At 35.1% G+C, this 20,196-nt stretch overlaps 2 protein-coding genes across 2 annotated transcripts in view; one reads left to right on the forward strand and one right to left on the reverse strand.

The window, feature by feature from the left end:
• The first annotated feature begins 9,242 nt into the window (after window positions 1-9,242).
• Window positions 9,243-12,909, forward strand: LOC133185459 (transcription factor Sp2-like). Its single transcript, XM_061320666.1, has 2 exons — window positions 9,243-9,334; window positions 10,642-12,909. The coding sequence occupies exon 2, from the start codon at window positions 10,660-10,662 to the stop codon at window positions 12,880-12,882; it is 2,223 nt and encodes a 740-aa protein (XP_061176650.1). The 5' UTR covers window positions 9,243-9,334; window positions 10,642-10,659; the 3' UTR covers window positions 12,883-12,909.
• Window positions 12,910-14,611: 1,702 nt separating this feature from the next.
• The window catches only part of LOC133185468 (uncharacterized), a 41,046-nt gene continuing 35,461 nt past the window's right edge, over window positions 14,612-20,196 (reverse strand). Inside the window, 6 exon segments of the mRNA XM_061320705.1 lie at window positions 14,612-15,086; window positions 15,800-15,873; window positions 16,024-16,140; window positions 16,350-16,491; window positions 16,595-16,686; window positions 19,965-20,047. Of these exon segments, the coding sequence (XP_061176689.1) occupies window positions 14,981-15,086; window positions 15,800-15,873; window positions 16,024-16,140; window positions 16,350-16,491; window positions 16,595-16,686; window positions 19,965-20,047 (614 nt within the window). The 3' untranslated portion in view covers window positions 14,612-14,980.

Genomic DNA, 20,196 nt, shown 5'->3' on the forward strand with positions numbered 1-20,196 from the left:
ATATTGCTTCCCATTACAAATGAATAAATGGTGTTTTCTAAATCTTTTAGCTGTGAATCAGAGGGATATGGAAGGGAGGCAAAAATATGGTTTAATTTTGGCAATAAGAGTTTACAGCACTGTTAAAAGTCCTAGTGGTGTGATATTCCTGCGTTTCCAATGTCTTATTATTTTCTTTATATTTTCTAACTTTGAACTAAGATTCCTTTTGAATATATTTTGCAAATCTGTATCAAGTTCAATGCCCAGTAACTCTAAGCTTTTCTTTCAAAAAAATTGATTTGTACATAAAACAATCACTACTTTTTTTGTTTTCTATTCATATCACTTGTGTTTTATTATAGTTTATATGTAAGCCTGACATTTTTGCAAAATCTCTAAGGGTATCTAAACTTGATTGTAAAGATTTTCCAGTGCCGTCCAATATAAGAGAAATGTCATCAGCAGGCATAGAAATTTTTTCCCCATCAATGAAATGAATACCTTTGATGTTCTTATTGCAGCCCGGAGGACCGGGTTGCTCTATACACATAAGTTTTAAGTGTTGGTATATGGGGATTGAGGTGGGAGAAGTTATTCAGAATTAAAGGTTTTCTAAACATTAAAAAGATTGTTAATCAGAATGTTCTTTCCCTTTATAAATTACGAGATACACAATATATTTACTTCCATAAAGTGAATCTGTAAAAATATATATGTTTTTCACATTTAATATATAAAGTTGCTTATCATTTACTATCGAAAAAACGACAGGTCCCTTTTTTTAGAACATCGAATTTTACTTATCGCATAAAAACGTACATTACACAGTTCTTGTTTTACATTCTTAAGGTGAAAGACATTTTTGAAAATAGGTGATGCATGTGTCTGGTTTCAAATTATATTTTATGCAGCCAACATTTACTTGAGGAATTGATAAAGTTTAAAAGGGTATCGTTTTTGTTCGATTTTCATCCGACTATAAGTTTTCAAAATATTCTCGACTATCGTCTCCATCATTTAGACGCATGCCTTTTTCACACATATCGAAGCGGTTTGATGATCAAGACTCATTTCCATTGTTTACTTTATTTATTTCCCGGGCGACAATTGATGGTTACATCAATGTTTTCTTGTTATTTCAAAAAAGGATTTCAGCACATATCAAGAACAATTATGATGATAGTGGGTCCCCCTGGCGACATCCACGATGCAAAGAGATGTTAATTTCCGATAAAGTCCCTCCCTGGTGTACCACTGTAATATTTGAATAAGATAAACTAACCCATTTCCTTATAGACTTTCCAAAATTAAAAAAACAACTTAGTGATTTCTGAATAAATGACCAAGATACAGAATCAAATGCTTTTTCAAAACCAACAAGGAAAAGAAGACCTGGAATGGAATTTTTTTCTTCTTCAGTATATTGCATAGTGTCATAAATAAGTCTAATATTTTAGCTATATTTCTATCCTTTATAAATCCAGTTTGGTCTGGATGAATTATTTTGTCTAAATACATTTTAATTCTATTTGCAATTGAACCAGATTCAATTTATATACTGTGTTTAAAAGAGAGATGGGTCTCCAATCTTTTAAAAGTGTTTTGGTTTGTCACCTTTGTGACGTTTGGGAATGGACTTTACGGGGTTTTTTGTGTTTTTTTTTCTTGTCGAGAAATTTCTGAATTAGAACTTTTTGTGGACTGTGTTGGACCCCCCTTGAAAAAATTCCTGGATCCGCGCCTGTCGTAAGTTTACTGGGTGGAGATTAATTCAAAATTTAAAACAGGAATACAACCCGCAACTGATTCTGAAAGAACTGAAAATCTTCAATCATAATTAATTTACAGGTAGAGAATGCATAGAACAGATTTAACAATTCACAATTTATAGGCACTTGTCATCTTATACATATGTATATTTTGAAACAGGATGGGTAACACTTTAGATGGAAAGTGAGTGGCCGATTTATTTGTGGTTGTGTTAGAAAGAGCACATGGGGAAATGAGGCGTTATTTTTTTGTTATTTCGACAGGATATTTCCTTACTGAGAGAATGCATCTACAGTATGTGTGAAATAAGGAGATAACGAACAGTATTCAAGCTCAAAGTCCATTTAGACAATACAAACTGGGAGCAGATAGAGCAAACACGAACCTCCAAAAACATCAGAGGTGGGATCAGGTGCCACGGAGCAGTGAGCATCCCCTGCCGACCGGTCACACCCGCCGTGTGCTCCTTGTCATGATCGGGAAAAACGGAAAAACCCGTAGACAATTCAGTGTGTAAATAATGGCCTAATAATTAGTATGAAAAATGTCAGTCGGCATTTGACTTAATAGCAGGTTATATTTGCTGACAATGTCATTGAATCGACCGTAAAACTTGCTAAATGATGACTTCAAACTAGAATGTTGATATCCTTGTTTCATCAACTTGTTTGTCAATAGCTTGTCTCGTTTTAGAAATTGTTCATACGTAGAGCATTGCGTATCGAATCAACTGGGAGACAAAACCCCCATATGCAGGTGATAAGGGTATATTGCTAAATAAGTAAGGGAAGTTAACGGTTGAAAAATTGAAGTCATCACGTTTATCATAAAGCTTTGTTGTAAGATTACCATTAAAGTCTTTTCAAGTAAAATATCCAAATATGAAACAGATGTGTCAGACTCTATGGTATATTTTATTTCAAGGTCACTGGGATAATTTTATCGAGTCGACATATAATTATTATTATCAATTCATTTTTAAAATATCAATTTTAATCAAATTAATAATTTATAATTTTACAATTTCTTTTTTTTTTTTCTTTCTCTTTTTTTACAGCACTCCTCAGCGTAGGAGTGTATAATGTATAAAAACAATGCGATACGATCGTGAGTTTCAGAAAAAAAAATTACATCACTTGAAGAATTTAAAAAAAAAAAATTGTTACTGAATTTTGTTATGAATTTGCTACATGTGCGAATGACAAAACAATTTTTTTCGATACTTTACATTTTTGGTGATGTCCATCATCGCCTGCAGAAATCATTGGCATCATGACGTGACATAGATCTGATCAGCACGTGGAACGTTTGCGACAAATGTGATGCTTTGCTTAACCCTTTCGACGCCGAATATAGTTACGTTTATAACGTCATGAATGCCGTACTATGACGTCAACTGAGACGTAAAATAATTTGCTTCAGAAAAAAGCGTCAAATTGATAATGAAACAAGCACCTGTTTAAGCAAGGTAATAGGATGTTCATAGTTTTCAAGGAAAATGCGCATAATATAGTCATATTCATTCCAATAATTTTTAATCCCCATAAAGTAAATTTAGCAGATATTATATATATCCTGTAGCTAGAATTCACAAGGAAATTCTTTACATACATGTATACCAAAAGCGACGTTTAGTCTTTTTCAAATAGTATTTTTACTAAATGTTATAAATGTATGACTGCCGTCACGAGAAAAGGGGCCCTTAAATAGCCTGGCCCTTTCTGAGTGCAAATATATATAACTTTTAAAAATATCTGATTTTTTCAGTATTTCATACGCATTTTAGAAAGGCACTTTAAAACAACGTTGACGTTAGTCACAGAAAACGTACTGATGTCGCGTTCAGCAATTCAAGTTCACTTTCTAAACATTCTTAAAATTATTTAATAATCCTAATCGTTTTGACACATAAAAACTTGAGAAAATATTTGATATCTTTTTCTAAGCTGCTAGTATGTAATTATTCCTAAGAAAAGACGCCTTAGTTCACACTTTAAGAGGCAGACCCATTAATTAAGGAGGAGGGGGATCTAGACATTTAGGATCTGGGAACGGTTTATATTCAGTCGAAAAATATAACAATTTCACACAAAATATTCTTTTTATATTTAATAATCTAACCCAATTAAAAATGGATATAAAGCAGGCGCACTTGAAACATTAAACCCCCCCCCCCAAAAAAAAAAAAAATCGCAGATACCCCATAGAGAAAAAAAGAAATCCAACCCAAACAAGGGGTCTGCGCGTAAAGTGGGCCATCCCCTCGCAAAAAAGCAAATCGATCTCGATATTAAAAAAATTTTTACTTTCGGTTAAAAGCACGCATTCACTCTACCATCCACCCACCCACATCCACAAGCGCCTTACTTTTTCCCCCTCCAACTTTGTTTAAAAGAGAAGATAATAACACTCCAAGTATTTTCTGTATCACCGATGAATTCTAACGGGAAATTGATTCAGATGCATGATGTGTAAAATACGGTAGTTGTTTGTTTGTTTGTTTTTTTGGTTAAGTTTATTCCGTTCATAAAAAGTAATTATAAAAGTCTGTTTTTCTACTTCCAAGCGGATTTTTTTAATATAATTTTTTTTAAAAATACGTTGATAGAATATTTTTAAATAAGTTTTTATTATTCAGGGCCGTAGGAAGCATTTTCATTGGGGGGGGGGGGGGGGGGAGCATACATTTTCAGTTGGGATACCATAATATCGGCACAATTATTGGGGGTTCCTACGACCATGTTGTTCATACAAATCAATTTCTTCCAAGGTATGGAATACAAACATAAAAAAGAGGCACATAATGATTCAAAAGATTGTGAAAGTTTATTTCATATACATGAAAATTGAAACTATTTGTCAATTTTTTAGTTTTTCCCAAGTAAATCAGGTTATATCAAAAGCTGTCTTCTGTTTTTTTTTTTTAACCTGTGCTCTCGATCATCGACGCTTATCACTTGGACACAGCAATCGTACATCATATCTTAAAAGGGCCGAAACTGTAATCTCAAATGAAACACTAAGGAAATTGGTTTCTTTAAAATAGATTTCTAAGACCGCACGACATTAACTGGCAAGATTGGAAATATACAGCTTACATGTACCTCATTTCCATCTGTTACACTTAAAATATTTGATGATCGAGACGACACTGATATGGGCTGTCCAAACTCAAAAACTTTCTGCTTATTTCTAAGATCTAACCCCCCCCCCCTTCTCAAGAAACAAATGTTCGTCCTCTTATTATTTCTTTTAAACAAAAAACATTGGACAGAAAACTCTGATTTATATATTATTATATAATATAATTATTACATAATATATATTAATATATTATATTAATTATTTCGAAATTGGCATTATTTATCTTCTATATCTATCACTAACACTGTGCGTACAAGAGTAGCTGAGGTGAATTTAAAATGAATTTCGAACTAGAATTTTAATCCAGACGCCCGCGCTGAATTATTATAATTACCCGCTCAAATGTTTTGACTCTAATAGATGAAAATGACGTAATCTGCATACATGTATTTCCAAACCTTGACAGTAAATGTTCCGCGGTCTTAATGTCGGAATGAATTGGAAATTCGCGATCATATTGCCATATACTTACTATCACCTGCTGGACATAGAAATATAGCCGTCAGTCACGTGTCATGTTTAAGCTTACTAAAGTTCGAAATTTCAATCCTAGGAAAAATAGAATTCCTTGTAGCATTGCGCTTGATCTGAAATAATGACCTTTCTGGATTCCTGGAATTAAAAAAAATCTCGCGAGAGATTTTATTGTCTGGTTTCCAACTCAGATTTACGGAAAGTTCTAAAATTATTATTTTTTTTTAAGTAGAGTTTGATCAAAGAGATGGTTGTTCTGCTCTTGGAGCTTTTCTATATTATGCATATTTAACATAGCTGGACTTTTCTGAGCAAAGTGAAATACAGCTGCATTACAATTTTGACGAAATCTGAAACTGAAACTGAAGATTTTGAAAGACTGGAATATATTTTTACGCAGTCATCTTCCTCCGTTACATCAGCTAATCTGACATCTTAAGGCTTTTCATACTTCGGTGCAATGAAATGTACATATATAATTATGTCTCAAGCAAGAATTGAAAATAATACGTCAAACACGTTTTTAATTTTTTTGTATAAGGCGATGCAGGTAAGCAATATCCATTTTATGTTCGAAACTCTCCTGCTCTACTCGACTCTCTTCATAGGCTAAGTGGAATCTCGAAATTACAGAACATGACGGGTATTTTTGCCTGTTACCACAGGACAGGATTAAAAACGTTTTTTTTCCTTTAAAGGCAGAAAGGTGTGTGTATATCCTTTTTCCTCAAAGTCATGTATAATTCAACGGAACTTTCAGAAAATGTCGAGATATCCGGGGTGTCGAGATATCAGAGTTGAAACTTGATGTTCAAGATTTCAATGCTAAACATAGCTTAATTATTACATACACGAATTCAATAGTCAATTTTAAAAAATGATTCCTTACATTTTTCACGGTCATCAAAGTTTTGAACGAATCTCAATTCTTCTTTTGTTTATTCGTTTGTTTGTTTGTTTGTTTGTTTTTTTTTTTTTGTGGTGGTGGAGGGTGTTTTTGTTTGTTTTTTCTTCTTTTTTTTTAATTTGTTTTTTTTTTTTGTTTTGTTTTTGTTTTTTTTTTTTTGTTTTTGCTCAAAACATCAACGTTGCTTTTATTTTTATTTTTCCCATAATATACAGTTTCCATACTAGTGTTTGGTTTATGATTTTGAACTTTTTCATATCATTTGAATGACATCCATAACCACTTGTTATATGTAATAGTACATTTTTTCTTCTATCACTGATTTATTCTCAATCAGTGTTGCCATGTAAACATTTATCAGAAGTTTAATAATAATTTCTTTACAGCCTACTCTACTATTTAATCTACTGTTTGTTCTGTTTCATACATATTTTTAAAGTAAAAAGTCACTGTCGATTTAATTCTCATTTTCTTCAACTCTAAGTATAATGCTCTTGGAAAAAGTCCACATCTGTTTAGCTGTATTCAATTCCTAAACAAGTTGCAAGTTCATTTCAAACTGGCTTTTACCAGAACAATTTCATATTATTTTCAGGGACTAATATTTTTTAATGCATTTAATCCATTATTTCAGTTTTTTATTTAAACAAAATTTAGATTTTTTGTACCCACTCCTCCGTTTTATTGTGTGTTTATTTAGTATAGCTGTGTGCCCCCTCCCCTCCTCTTTGTTGTTGTTTAATGTTTAAACGTAGGTTCAAGCATCCCTTGTTACCGGTATTTATATTCAAACAACGATGATGTCTCTTTTTCAGTTTGAATTATTAGCGGTTGCCTTTTCATTCGGAATTTTTTTTTTGCTTGTCAATTATCTCTGCATGGTTAACCCCCCTCCCCCCAACCAACACCCATTTGGAAATCGACGCTATACACCCTGAGCTTGTCTAATCGAGTATATCAATATGAATAACTAGGGATTAAAATTAAAATGGTTAAAACATTTTATAAGGTGTTATTCAGATTAAAAAACCACTTATATAAAAAAAAATGCTTATATATGTGCACAGAGCTATCTCTCTCTCTCTCTCTCTCTCTGAAAAAAAAAATATGTGCATGTAAATGTATATATTTCCGGGGAAAATCAGTGTAAAACTTTCCGGCAACAATGAACCATAAGGATGCTAACGGAAAGTGCGCCATACTTTATTTACAATTCTAGCGTACTCCTAAACTGACGTCATAATTTAACTTCAACGTAAGAAATATGACGTCATGTTTAGACCAGTACCTATGTACAAATAATGACCTATATTTTTGTCAAAATATAGATATTATTGTATTAAATTACACGTAAGGTATATGGTTAATAAAAGAAAATGTAAAACATTTATTGAAAAACGACATTTTTGTCGGTTTGGCGTTGACACAGTAAACGACATTTATGTCGCTTTGGCGTCGAAAGGGTTAAGGAATAACTGTCTAATTTGTTGGTTTCATGATGTGATCAATCGATTGGCTTGCGTGATATTTTGCATAAACACCGAAGGCGTTTATGCATAAAATTATCACGCAAGCTAATCGATTGATCGTCGTCATGAAACCAAAAAATCTGACAGTTATTCCTTATATTTACATGCTCTTGATTCTGCAAATTCACGTGCTACAAGCCCCGCTTCTGTCTCTATTTGTCCCGCCCCGCACGTGATTTTTTTTTTTTCACCACGCCTATCGATCCGATGAACCAGTAGATTTATGTAGAAATAAAGTATTTTTACTATTTGAAATTTTATCTCGGACAAAGACATTGGAAATGTAAATATATCGATATATTAACTTGTAATCAGCGTTTCTAACTACATATACGTACTGTTGATGCGCTCAAGAGAGCCTTCCTGTAAGAAAGCATTTTTTTTAATGAGACGCAATGTTAATATAACATCATTGATTCAATTCAATTCTTCATTCTCTCAAAACCAGACCACTGGTACATGTTCATGTACAAGAGGTACATATAATATACATATATACAAACAAAAATAACAGTCAAGATTCAAAAATAGGCAAGTATATAAAGAAAAAAACAAAAGAATGAAGTAAATCGGTTAAATACATGGAGGATTCAAGAAGGACAGACAGTTTTGAATTTAAAAAAAAAATGACAATGATTTTTGTATTTCTACATTATATTTGTGTTCATAAGTTCATTGAACTTGAAAATGCTAAGATTTTTACAATATCTATTTTGGAGAAATATTTTTCTGTCTTTCGAAAAGTTCTTGCATTCCATAACATAATGAAATTCATCACCAATACTTTTACAGTCACAAAAAAAAACTACCTTTGTGGTTGTGGGGTACACGTTTTCTTGGGGTCCAAAGTCATTTTTTTTTTTAATTTTCTTCACTGTATACTTTTAACAACTCTGCAAATTTCATGGGGGATCCGGACCCCCCTCCGACCCCCCCCCCCTAGATCTACGCATGTATATATATACATTATTCCAGGATTCACATACATGTGGCTAGGGTCTAAAAATGAAATATAAATCGCCAATTTATCACGATTCCATCACAAAATACCTTATGGATGACGATTTTTTTTCCAGACCAAAAAGATAAGTTTAATAATCTATGAGACCACATGGTACTTGTAGGCGGATAAATCGTCTCATGAACGTCCAACAAAAAGTTTCAAGATTTTGTTTTCCCTTTGACCTTCCATACAAATAAACTTGATGATAACTATGTTATGTAAATTTTGTAACTACTAGGTTCCCATACTTCCCTCTGATGAAATAATTAATGAGTTGTACATTTTTGCCTTTTGTTTACATTTAATAATAATACAATTTCCGAGGAAACCAAAGTGTATTGAAGATTTTGATAAGAGAACCCTCACCCATGAACAGCAAAATCAAAATCAACGTATGAACTGTTTAACAACTATTTACTCCTGAACACCTTACTTCCGGTTTGTCAGACAAAGGAGAACTTTTCAATAAATGACTGCTTTCTAGCTATGAATCACGTCTAATTTGAAGTTCAACGTAATACCTGTGTAAGTATACTCCTATATATGTTGTTATTCTATCGTGATTTAATGAAAGCTGGCAGTATTTGCACATTTCAAGCATCCCCCCACCTTTGATTCGAGAGCATGGAAAACGCGGTTTAATTTATTTAAAGCCGCCATTGCTCTCTCAATTTACGCATTAAAACTATCTTTATATAAAAAGTTGGTACACAATCGGTATAATCGCTTTATAAAAGTGGAGAGTGCTGTGTATTTAACCCACCCCCCTTCTCGGTAGTCGGAAATGTCAGACTTGAGCCCCCCCCCCCCCTTTTCTTGGAATTTGGACATCACTCATCTGGTTAGTGGACAGTGGTGATTAGGCCAGGAAGGTTGTTAGGAAAAAATGAATATTAGTGAATTTATAGCGAGTAATCTGTATATTCTTGTATACAAAGATGCCTTAAAAAATGGCTGCAGAAAAAGGAGGAAAACTCACTCGTATACCTTTTTCAGATAAAGGGTGGTACCAACTCTCTTTTCAACTAAAAAAAATTATGTGATACATTAAAAAAAAAGAAGGTTTGACCATACTGCAGCAAAAATGGGGGATGGGGGACCAGCTTTTTAAGTTCAATGGAAAAATTTTTTGTAGAAAAAGATTATTCTCAGAAAAAAATGGAAGCCCCCCCCCCCCCTCATCAGTATAAAGTGCCAGTCTGTGCAAAAGTTTTTTCGGTCACAGGACATTCAGTCCTTTGTCCTCAAGGAAGACAGAAGCAAATCTTGTCAGACTGAAAAAGTCAAACATGTGAGAATGCAAAAGTGAAACATGTGAAAATGCAGAACCTAGGAAATTTTACAGTCCCTGTGGTTTTTATCACACTCATTTACATACTTAGATTGGTGCGATATTTTTTCTTTAAACAAACTTATTATGACTCTGTGTCAAAATAGTAAAACTCAAAACCGGACACTGAGACATTGGACCTTCCAGCCCGGTGTAAAAAATGATGCATCGGACCTGAGGTTTTGTACATCGGTCAGGTCTGACGGTCTAATGTTTTTTGCATAGACTGAAGTTCCTGCAAGAAACTCACTTGGTACAGAAGGATGTATGAATTTGATAATGATTACAGAGCCCTCATCAAATCGTAAATTTTTTGTCATATCAGTCCAGAGCAGTTCCAGGTGGGCCCAAATTGATCATATTAAAATTGAGTAGCTAATACTCCGTTACTGTCAAAACCCATGGACCTCTCGTTACCTTTTAATGATCCTTTGTTGTGTCATTCTGAGCTTTTTTAAAAAAGAAATTCAGTAAGGTTGACAGTTATCCATTTATTTTACAGGACTAAGTGAGAGAAGAAATGGCAGAGAATCCAGAGGCTAGTGAAATAATCTATATTCAGCTCTCCAGTCCAGGGGAAACATTTCCTCAAGATATCAACAATGTGGTTATGTCTTCTTCAAATGTTGGGAACATTGCTATTCCTATTGGAACTGTGTCTCCAGAACCTGATACTGACATTGCAATGGGTAATACAGATCAGATTACTGGAAATGTCACAAATGAAGAGAATCCAGTCCCGTTACAAAATGATAGCCAGGAACCCCCAACCCAGGCTACTGGGGAGGGGCTGACAATCTCAGAAACAAATAACAATGCTCTCTTCACTGGGGGAGACCCTGGTACAGTAGACTTACCTGTCCCAGTTTCAGCTGATGTGGATCCACTCCCCCAGGAGACTCTCCAGGAAGCTGTGCCCACAGTAACAGATGAAGAAACACCCAGTGTGATTGGTATAACACATGCTGATGGTCTTCTTAGTGTAGATATTCCATTATCAGAAGTCATAGCCGATCCATCTACAACACAGACATCTGATGTTGTTAACACTGAAGACATTGCTGAACCATCTACCACACAAACTTCCGTTGTAGTTAACACAGCAGAAGAAACACACCCAACAAATACAGACATTCATGAAATGAGTATCGCACCTATTGTGACAAATGCTGAAGTCACTCCATCAAAACCTCAACCTAAGATTATCCTAAATACAAACACACAGGTTTCACCAAGCCCATTATCATCATTATCTGAGAAAAATGTCACTGTCCCCCCAGGGATACGTATACAGACATACCTCGATGACCAGGTGGCATACAAGATCACCACAAGTGATGTAACAGAAGCCATTTCTGCCGTAAGAACCACTTCTTCCAAAGTTAACACTACAAAACCATTAAATCCTACAACAGCAACCGCCAAACCCACTCATCAATTGGTTGTGACCTCAATGGGTCTAGTGAGAAAGGCTCTCATTCCAGATTCCCCACCGGCAGACTCTGTAGCATCGACTCAGAAGTTAGTGTCACCAATCAAAGTCACCAAAAAACCAGAGTCTGTGCCAACCATATCAGAGAATACAATACAGACATTCACCTTGACAGACACACATCCATCCACTGGTCCTCTGATTCCAGAGAACGAGATGATCCAGAGTTCTCAGATAGAACATCTCCAAGGGGAGTCTATCACTGGAACGAGAGTGAAGGAGTCTGATAAACAACAGGGGAATAAAGCAACAGAGAACATGGAGGTAGGCAGCTACATGACTGTAGAACCACTGAAGAAAGTGAAAGATGAACCCAAGAGTGGGGATGAGATGGCTTCTCCAACAAGAAAAAGTTACAGGGCACCGAAGAGGAAGGTTGTTAAAGACTATGAAGAGATTGGTGGAGCTCAGGAAGACGAGTCAGCACCTGTTAAGAAAAAAGCAAAGACAATGACGGTGACTGCACCAGCCAAAAAACCCGTCAAAGGTAAGAGAGGAAGAAAGGCAGGCCCTAAAGAAGGGAAATTGACTGTAGAGGAGGTGTACAAGAGTGGAGATGATGCTGAAGAAGATGACGGCAATGACTTTCTGAAAGTTTGCATGGTTAAATGTGACAAATGTGACAAACACTTCTTGGACAAAAAGAAGTTAGCTCTTCATAAAAGACAGGTACATAAGACTAAGAGGAGTCCACGAGGTTCTGGCAAGGAACATATTTGTGAAGTTTGTGGTTACGTGTTTAAAAGACGTGAACATTGGCGTAGACACAAAGAAGTTCATCAGAGATCAAGACCCCATACTTGTGAGGTGTGTAACAAGACATTCAAACGTGCAGAGCACGTCAAACGACATCAGAGTGTTCACTTAACAACCAAACCTTATCCCTGCATGGAGTGTGAGAGTGCCTTCACAAGGCCCGATCATCTTACAAAGCATATGCTACTGCATAGTGATCCTAAAGGATATAGACAGAGGCAGCAGGCAAAGAAAAAGAAAGGAAAAACGGGAAAGGGGAGACCCAAGGGAAAAGGCTCTAAAATGATTAAGACCATGCCTAGAGGTCGTGGAAAGGTCACTGTTCAACTGAGAGCTACCGTCAAGTCCACAAATGAGGAGGATTTTGAGTATGGAGATTTTGAGGAAGAGTTTCAGGATTTAGAGACTGATGAGGGAGATCTTTTATCAACTGATGAGGAGGATGCCGTATATAATGAAGCAAAAGATAGCGGTTCATTGGAAAAGGTTTACTGAAAAGGAACCAATCAAATGTCAGACAAACATACATACCAGTCACCTGGAAAAGGTTTACTGAAAAGGAACCAATCAAATGTCAGACAAACATACACACCAGTCACCTGGAAAAGGTTTACTGAAAAGGAACCAATCAGATGTCAGAAAAACAATTTCTGTATTCAACTTTATGTTATTCAATATCCTAGTGAGGATTCATTAAAAACATTGTCATTCAATGAAACCGAGTCATAATCCTATTGAAAAGAAAGAGATCTGAATACACTGATGAAGTATAATATGTACATTTGGTAGGACCAAGTGTTTAAATAATTAGGAATCATGTTTATTTGTATATGATACAAGTTCTAACGTATTGCATCATGTCAAAAACAAAAAAATATAATTTTCAAAATTGAAGTAGTACATCTGGAAAATTTAATTACTCTACTGTTATATTTTAAAATATACATATGGAAACATTGTAAAATCATTTTCAGCATAACTTTTTTCTGTTTTAAAATATCATAAATTTCATTTTCATGTTGAATTATGCAAATGATTTAAAATAATAATGTTGACATGAAAAACATGTAAATAAACTGCAGGCTTTTATGTTAGGCAAAACATTTTATGAAGAATAAAATTCCTTTATAATAGTGTAGTTGGGTTGTAACTCCCTTCATTAATTTGAAGGTTTAGATCATGAGTGTTCCATATCTTTGTCTACTTCACTGCATTCCGTCATTTCATGTACTGGTACTGTAAACCAACTATTATTCAGAACAGCTTCTTTTTTCTTGATTCTTCATTTTCTTGCATGTAAAGAAAAGTTGTTTTACAGTAAACTGAAATACAAATCTTTCCTTTGAAAATGTGAAAGGAGCAAATGTAAATTTTACTGCGCAAGTTGAGATTTTTTAACAAGTCTAAGTACGATTCACTTAACATTCTAATATTCCTTTGAATCTTGGTTATAAAACGTGTTAATTCTCCATTTAGAGCCTCTTATAGATGGTATTAAGTTAGTGCACTAATGTTTTAGTACAGTCCCATGAATGAGTTGATATGTGTGTGATAGATTTCACATATGCGATAAGGAAAAGCTGTACTTAATACTGCATTGATTTTGCTCGTCTCTTGTTTTTCACAATCATTTTCCCTCCATTCAAAATTAGATTTTCTGACATTTTTGTTAATCATTTTTTATTATTTCATTGCAGTTGAAAATAAAGAAAGGTAAATACAACAAATAAACTTCGAGCTGAAAAGCTCTTGAGCTTTCAGCTCTAGTGAGCAAAAGAAATGCAGACAAGGAAAATTACTTTTTGTAAACATCATAGTAAATTTATGGACCCTCTTATGGTTCTAATTCAGTATCAATGCCTCCAGTATCTAGTTGTTTGGGAGTTCTCCGAGTTTGAGATGCATCGATTTAACTGCATCTACGTACATGATTCTCATTTTGCTGAGATTCTAAGTCGGTTAATTTTTGTGCAATACTGTCAACCAACTACTGGTATTATTTGTGACTTCTGGGACACAGGAAATATTCCACATTAAAAGATATACATGTAGTTTGCGGTGAGAAATAATCACGGAAAAAGGTTGCAAAACTTGCTGATAATATTGCTTCCTGCACACATTTACAGTTTAGCTTTACTCTCTCAATAAAATTGTATTTCTACAAGCCTCATGAAAATATGCACATGCAAAAATTAAAGTGACATAGAATCCAAGCAAAATGAAATTTTCAAAGAAATAACAAATTTTATATACAAGCTGTGACATTTTAATTATTGCTTGATGAACAAAGCTTAATAATTGTCATGATCCAGAGTTTATTACATTCACATCTTTAACTGTGGAATGAGTAATAGGTACCACCAAATTATCAGGTGTGTCCACCCCTTGATTTGGTAAATGTTCAGCATTGATTTATCATCCTTGGATCCACCACTTGATTTAGTAAATGTTCTACACTGATTTATCATCCTTGCATCCACTCCTTGTTTTGGTAAATATTCTATTATGTTTATCATCCTTCAGTTGAATCCATCCATTGCTTTGGTAAATGTTCTATACTGTTTATCAACCTTGGATCCACCCCTCTATTTACTCAGCAACCACCCCATGTGAGGCGAGCCACGTGATCGGTTTTCCTCTTGGTGGGTTTCACAAATCCTAGAAACTGAAGTTCAGACACAGCCCTGATAAATCTGGCTCTGGGGACAAGTTAAGGTGGAAAACGAAATTTGTTTAGCATGGAAAAATTCATCACAGGGCACCTGCTCAATAACAGCAGGCATGGAATGTTACTGTAAAACTTAGCAGCTTTGTTATTGATTGTAAAATGTAATCACTCACTCATTTATAAGACACTGCAAATGGAAGACTTAGTGTTTACACAAGACATTAATTATGAAAATTTTAATGTCTTTCCTTTGTATAAATTGTGTATTCTAAGAAAAAAAAAACGTGATAAGAATACTGTAAGGTTGAAATATCTACAGGGTAAAATTTTGTGATTTGCTTTGTAACAAAGCATTCAATTGGGGGTTATTTTTGCAGAAAGTTGACTTTTTAGTGTTTGATTGAAGTTTTGTCAGAACAGTTTTGTTTTTATATTTCCGGTATGGAAATGGTGGTTTACAAAATGTGTTGGTTTGTTATTAAGTATGGTATCTTTTATCAAAACTTTCATGTGGTGATGAATTTTGAGAAACTTGACTCATCTCAAACTTCTACCCAAACTTTGCAAAAATCAAATTATTTCCATGTTTACAGTAGAGTGATGTTTACAGTAGAGTGAAGTTTACAGTAGAGTGAAGTTTACAGCAGAGTGATGTTTATAGTAGAGTGAAGTTTACAGTAGAGTGAAGTTTACAGTAGAGTGAAGTTTACAGCAGAGTGATGTTTACAGTAAAGTAAAGGATACTGTAATTCCTTGTCTGGGTTCTTGATCTTGTCTTCATTTAATTCTTCATCAGACGTCACCACAGTAGCAAAAGCCTGTCAAAACAAATATGCTGAATATTAAAAGCATTTATGACTCATAGTTATTCCCCTTTATGCTGATAGCAATAAACATAATGAAATAGAATTTTTAGGTACCATGAAATTTAGATTCTTTTCAAGCTGTTTTCAGTATGAATTATTTACCTGTAGCCAATCATACAAATTTATAAGCTGCGTACACTCTAGGTGAAGTTTATATGCAATACAGATGTCTGGCATGGATGGAGTTATGGAACCTGACTCAGAATTGCAGCATTCACACTGGGAGAAAAAAGAAGATGTAAGAAATAGCTGGTTATTTACAAGTACATTACTCCTCCTAGACAAAAAAATAAGGAATTTGTAAAATACAATAAGCAAGAGATATGCATCGCCTGTCCTGTTGCAATAAGGAGGCAGATATCCCCCCCCCCCCTTGTCTGATGGTATTTTCTCGATATCAATTTACCTATTAAATGAACAGAACAAACCTGCAAATAGTGATGAGGTGAACTGAGTGCCATCTGGACAACAGATCTTGGAGAGGCATTACAGTGTCGCTTAATCTCCCCCCAGGCATCATAGTAAAATATCTCATAGAGGGGCAGGGAGGAGGGGCAAAGCAAGTACCTCCTATGCAGTGAAAAAGTACAAGCTGGTTAAAACATTGTTCTGTATCAGAGGATTAAAGATTATATGTACATACACATGCTTCCATAATTTCTTCAAACTGTACCTGAATAACTCATCAAAGAAATCTATAGCTTCATTTCTCAACTTTTCATAAGGAGATAATCTCTTCTTCTTCTTTCCTTCCTCTTGTAATCTCTGAAATATTTATTGAATCTCAAAATAGGCATTACCATATTTGGCCAAATATAATATGCACTTTTTTCCTAGAATATTTTTCTGTAAGAAATGGGTACGTATTTTACACCCCAATAGGATTTTGACAAGTTTTTCTTTCAAGTGAAACACAGCCATCATACGGACATACCATAGTATTTACTAGAGACATAGCCAATGTCTTGTTTTACCGCTATATTTAAAACTATAGAAAATTATTGATGGAATGTGGTTTTCTTCTTGTTCAGATCATGACACTCATGGGCCACAAAATTCATAGAAATAATACAGCTTTCTCTCCCATCTCTCTCTCTCATGAGATAACTGTTCTAGTTACTAGACAGATCATACATATCTACTGGTACAAGGGCCATTCAAAAATTACCCCGACTTGTTGCACAGAAAATATATTTGACGACATAATCAAGCAAAAAGTCATACATAATATATAAGAATCTTTTCATATATGATCATCAAATTTTCATATCAAAATATTGTAAATTAGTATCAATTTCAAGTGATTTAACAGGACATCTCATGAAGTCATGGCACAGTAAAACTTTCAACGTCACGGGCATTTTAAAAAATGGGAGCTTTCATTTTCTCAATATTTTCCCTTAGTATTTGATACTGTATAGTTTTGGTTACCTTATCCACTCAGAATAAACATCCATATACCATTTCCGATTCAGCTTAAAAACTATAAAACTATCATTGTGTGTTTTAGTCTGTGTTAAACCCCAAAACTGCAGATATTTCTGAAGTAAGGTTTGACATCAGTCGATCTCAATCACATTCTTAACAGCCCAGATAAGTGTTTTGTCGATGAACTTCTTCCATTCCTCCCGTATTGCCTTTTGACTAAGGTCTATCAGCCTAAAATTCTTTTTTACATTTTGTAGAGATGTGTCGGATATTTCGCTGGTTTACTACATGTTTCATTAGGATTATTCTGGGTCTCTATTGGTGTTTTCCCAGCATGATTCATGATTTGATAGAAGTGTGCTGCTCCGTCAAATCACGAGACGTCATTTTTTGCAGTTGATATCATAGGGGTCACATCGGAGAAAAATTACAATTATATTTCTGTTAGTACTTCAAATATTACGCCAGAAATCTAAATACTTAATAATAAAACAATAAACATAGGTAATCAAAGATTACGAAGCTCACCTTGACAAATGTTATCAGTAAAAGTAATGCAAATCTCACATATTTTCTTTATAGTTAGTGTGCATCCTGAAAACAATATTCATGCAAGTTCTGTGTAAGTAGGTCTTATAGTTCGTTGGGAATTGACCTGTTCCAAAAACTTTAACCTGTTCACTAATCAAGAAAATGTCTTTCATTTCCTACATCCGAAGCAAGTCTGGAATGCACCATCTATGCAAGTTAAATCATAACAGGCCATGTGAATAATAATAGAGCTACTCCAAACACACTGTCATGGTTACTCATTTGGAAAATATATGTGTCATATCCAGCATCTGAAGCAAGTCCAGTAGTGCCCATCCCTAGATACATCATCCATGCAAGCTGGTCCAGGTAGGGCTTATAGTTACTTGGGAATGGATCTGCTCCAAAAACTTTAACCTGGTCACTCATCTGGAAAATGTAGGTCAGATCCAGCATCCGAAGCAAGTCTGGGAGTGTCCATCCCTAGATGCATCATCCATGCAAGTTTGGTCCAGGTAGGGCTTATAGTTACTTGGGAATGGACCTGCTCCAAAAACTTTAACCTGGTCACTCATCTGGAAAATGTAGGTCAGATCAAGCATCCGATGCAAGTCTGGTAGTGTTATCCCTAGATGCATCATCCATGCAAGTTTGGTCCACGTAGGGCTTATAGTTACTTGGGAATGGACCTGCTCCAAAAACTTTAACCTGGTCACTCATCTGGAAAATGTAGGTCAGATCCAGCATCCGAAGCAAGTCTGGTAGTGTCCATCCCTAGATGCATCATCCATGCAAGTTTGGTCCAGGTAGGGCTTATAGTTACTTGGGAATGGACCTGCTCCAAAAACTTTAACCTGGTCACTCATCTGGAAAATGTAGGTCAGATCCAGCATCCGAAGCAAGTCTGGTAGTGTCCATCTCTAGATGCATCATCCATGCAAGTTTGGTCCATGTAGGGCTTATAGTTACTTGGGAATGGACCTGCTCCAAAAACTTTAACCTGGTCACTCATCTGGAAAATGTAGGTCAGATCCAGCATCTGAAGCAAATCTGGTAGTGTCCATCCCTAGATGCATCATCCATGCAAGTTTGGTCCAGGTAGGGCTTATAGTTACTTGGGAATGGACCTGCTCCAAAAACTTTAACCTGGTCACTCATCTGGAAAATGTAGGTCAGATCCAGCATCCGAAGCAAGTTTGGTAGTGTCCATCTCTAGATGCATCATCCATGCAAGTTTGGTCCAGGTAGGGATTATAGTTACTTGGGAATGGACCTGCTCCAAAAACTTTAACCTGGTCACTCATCTGGAAAATGTAGGTCAGATCTAGCATCCGAAGCAAGTCTGGTAGTGTCCATCTCTAGATGCATCATCCATGCAAGTTTGGTCCAGGTAGGGCTTATAGTTACTTGGGAATGGACCTGCTCCAAAAACTTTAACCTGGTCACTCATCTGGAAAATGTAGGTCAGATCCAACATCCGAAGCAAGTTTGGTAGTGTCCATCCCTAGATGCATCATCCATGCAAGTTTGGTCCAGGTAGGACTTATAGTTACTTGGGAATAGACTTGCTCCTGAAACTTAACTGGGACGCCAACGCCAACGCCGGGGGTATAGCATAAGCTCATCTCGCCTTCGTCGAGGTGAGCTAAAAAGAAATTTTAGAGAAAATTGTTGAATAATATCGTGAAATATGGAAAATAAATGAATAAAATTTTGGATACCGCATGTTTGTTTTTCAACATTTTTGCCGTGCTCTGTATATCACCATCAGCAGTATCAAAACGGCAATAATTTTAGGAGATAATAAATGAAATCAAAAATTTTTACCAAGAATTTTTTGGAATTTTTAAGAAATTTGTTCCTGTGAAATTTCAATTCTATATGACGTCTGTAAGAGTAAATAATAGCAGAGTCCGCGTAATTTTTGAACGGCCCTTGTATATTAATGATTGCATGCATCAATTTAAAAAATAACTTTTTTTCTGCAGAATGATTATATACATTTGTTATAACTTGAACAAACTTGAATCTGCACTATAATATGTATTAAATACAAAGAAAGCTGATCTTTTAACATTAACAACCTTTCGTAGAGTGTGAAGGTCTGTTTTCTCGAGATGAAGAGCTTCCTCAGTGCTGCCCTCTGGTGCCTCCTCCTCTGTTACTTCTGTCAAATCAACACAATTATTACTGAAAGGCACTCTGATGCAGGCATAAAATAAATAGAAGAAACTTAGTGAGAAAAAAGATAAATTTCTCCTTTATAAATGTTTCTGAATTCCTCTTCTAAATTTTACTTCTCATTTTAAATGTGCC

The sequence above is a fragment of the Saccostrea echinata genome, unplaced genomic scaffold (assembly GCF_033153115.1).
Source record: "Saccostrea echinata isolate AGI-Se365-2 ecotype Australia unplaced genomic scaffold, CSIRO_AGI_Sech_v1 ptg000012l, whole genome shotgun sequence".
Taxonomy (NCBI): Eukaryota; Metazoa; Mollusca; class Bivalvia; order Ostreida; family Ostreidae; genus Saccostrea; species Saccostrea echinata.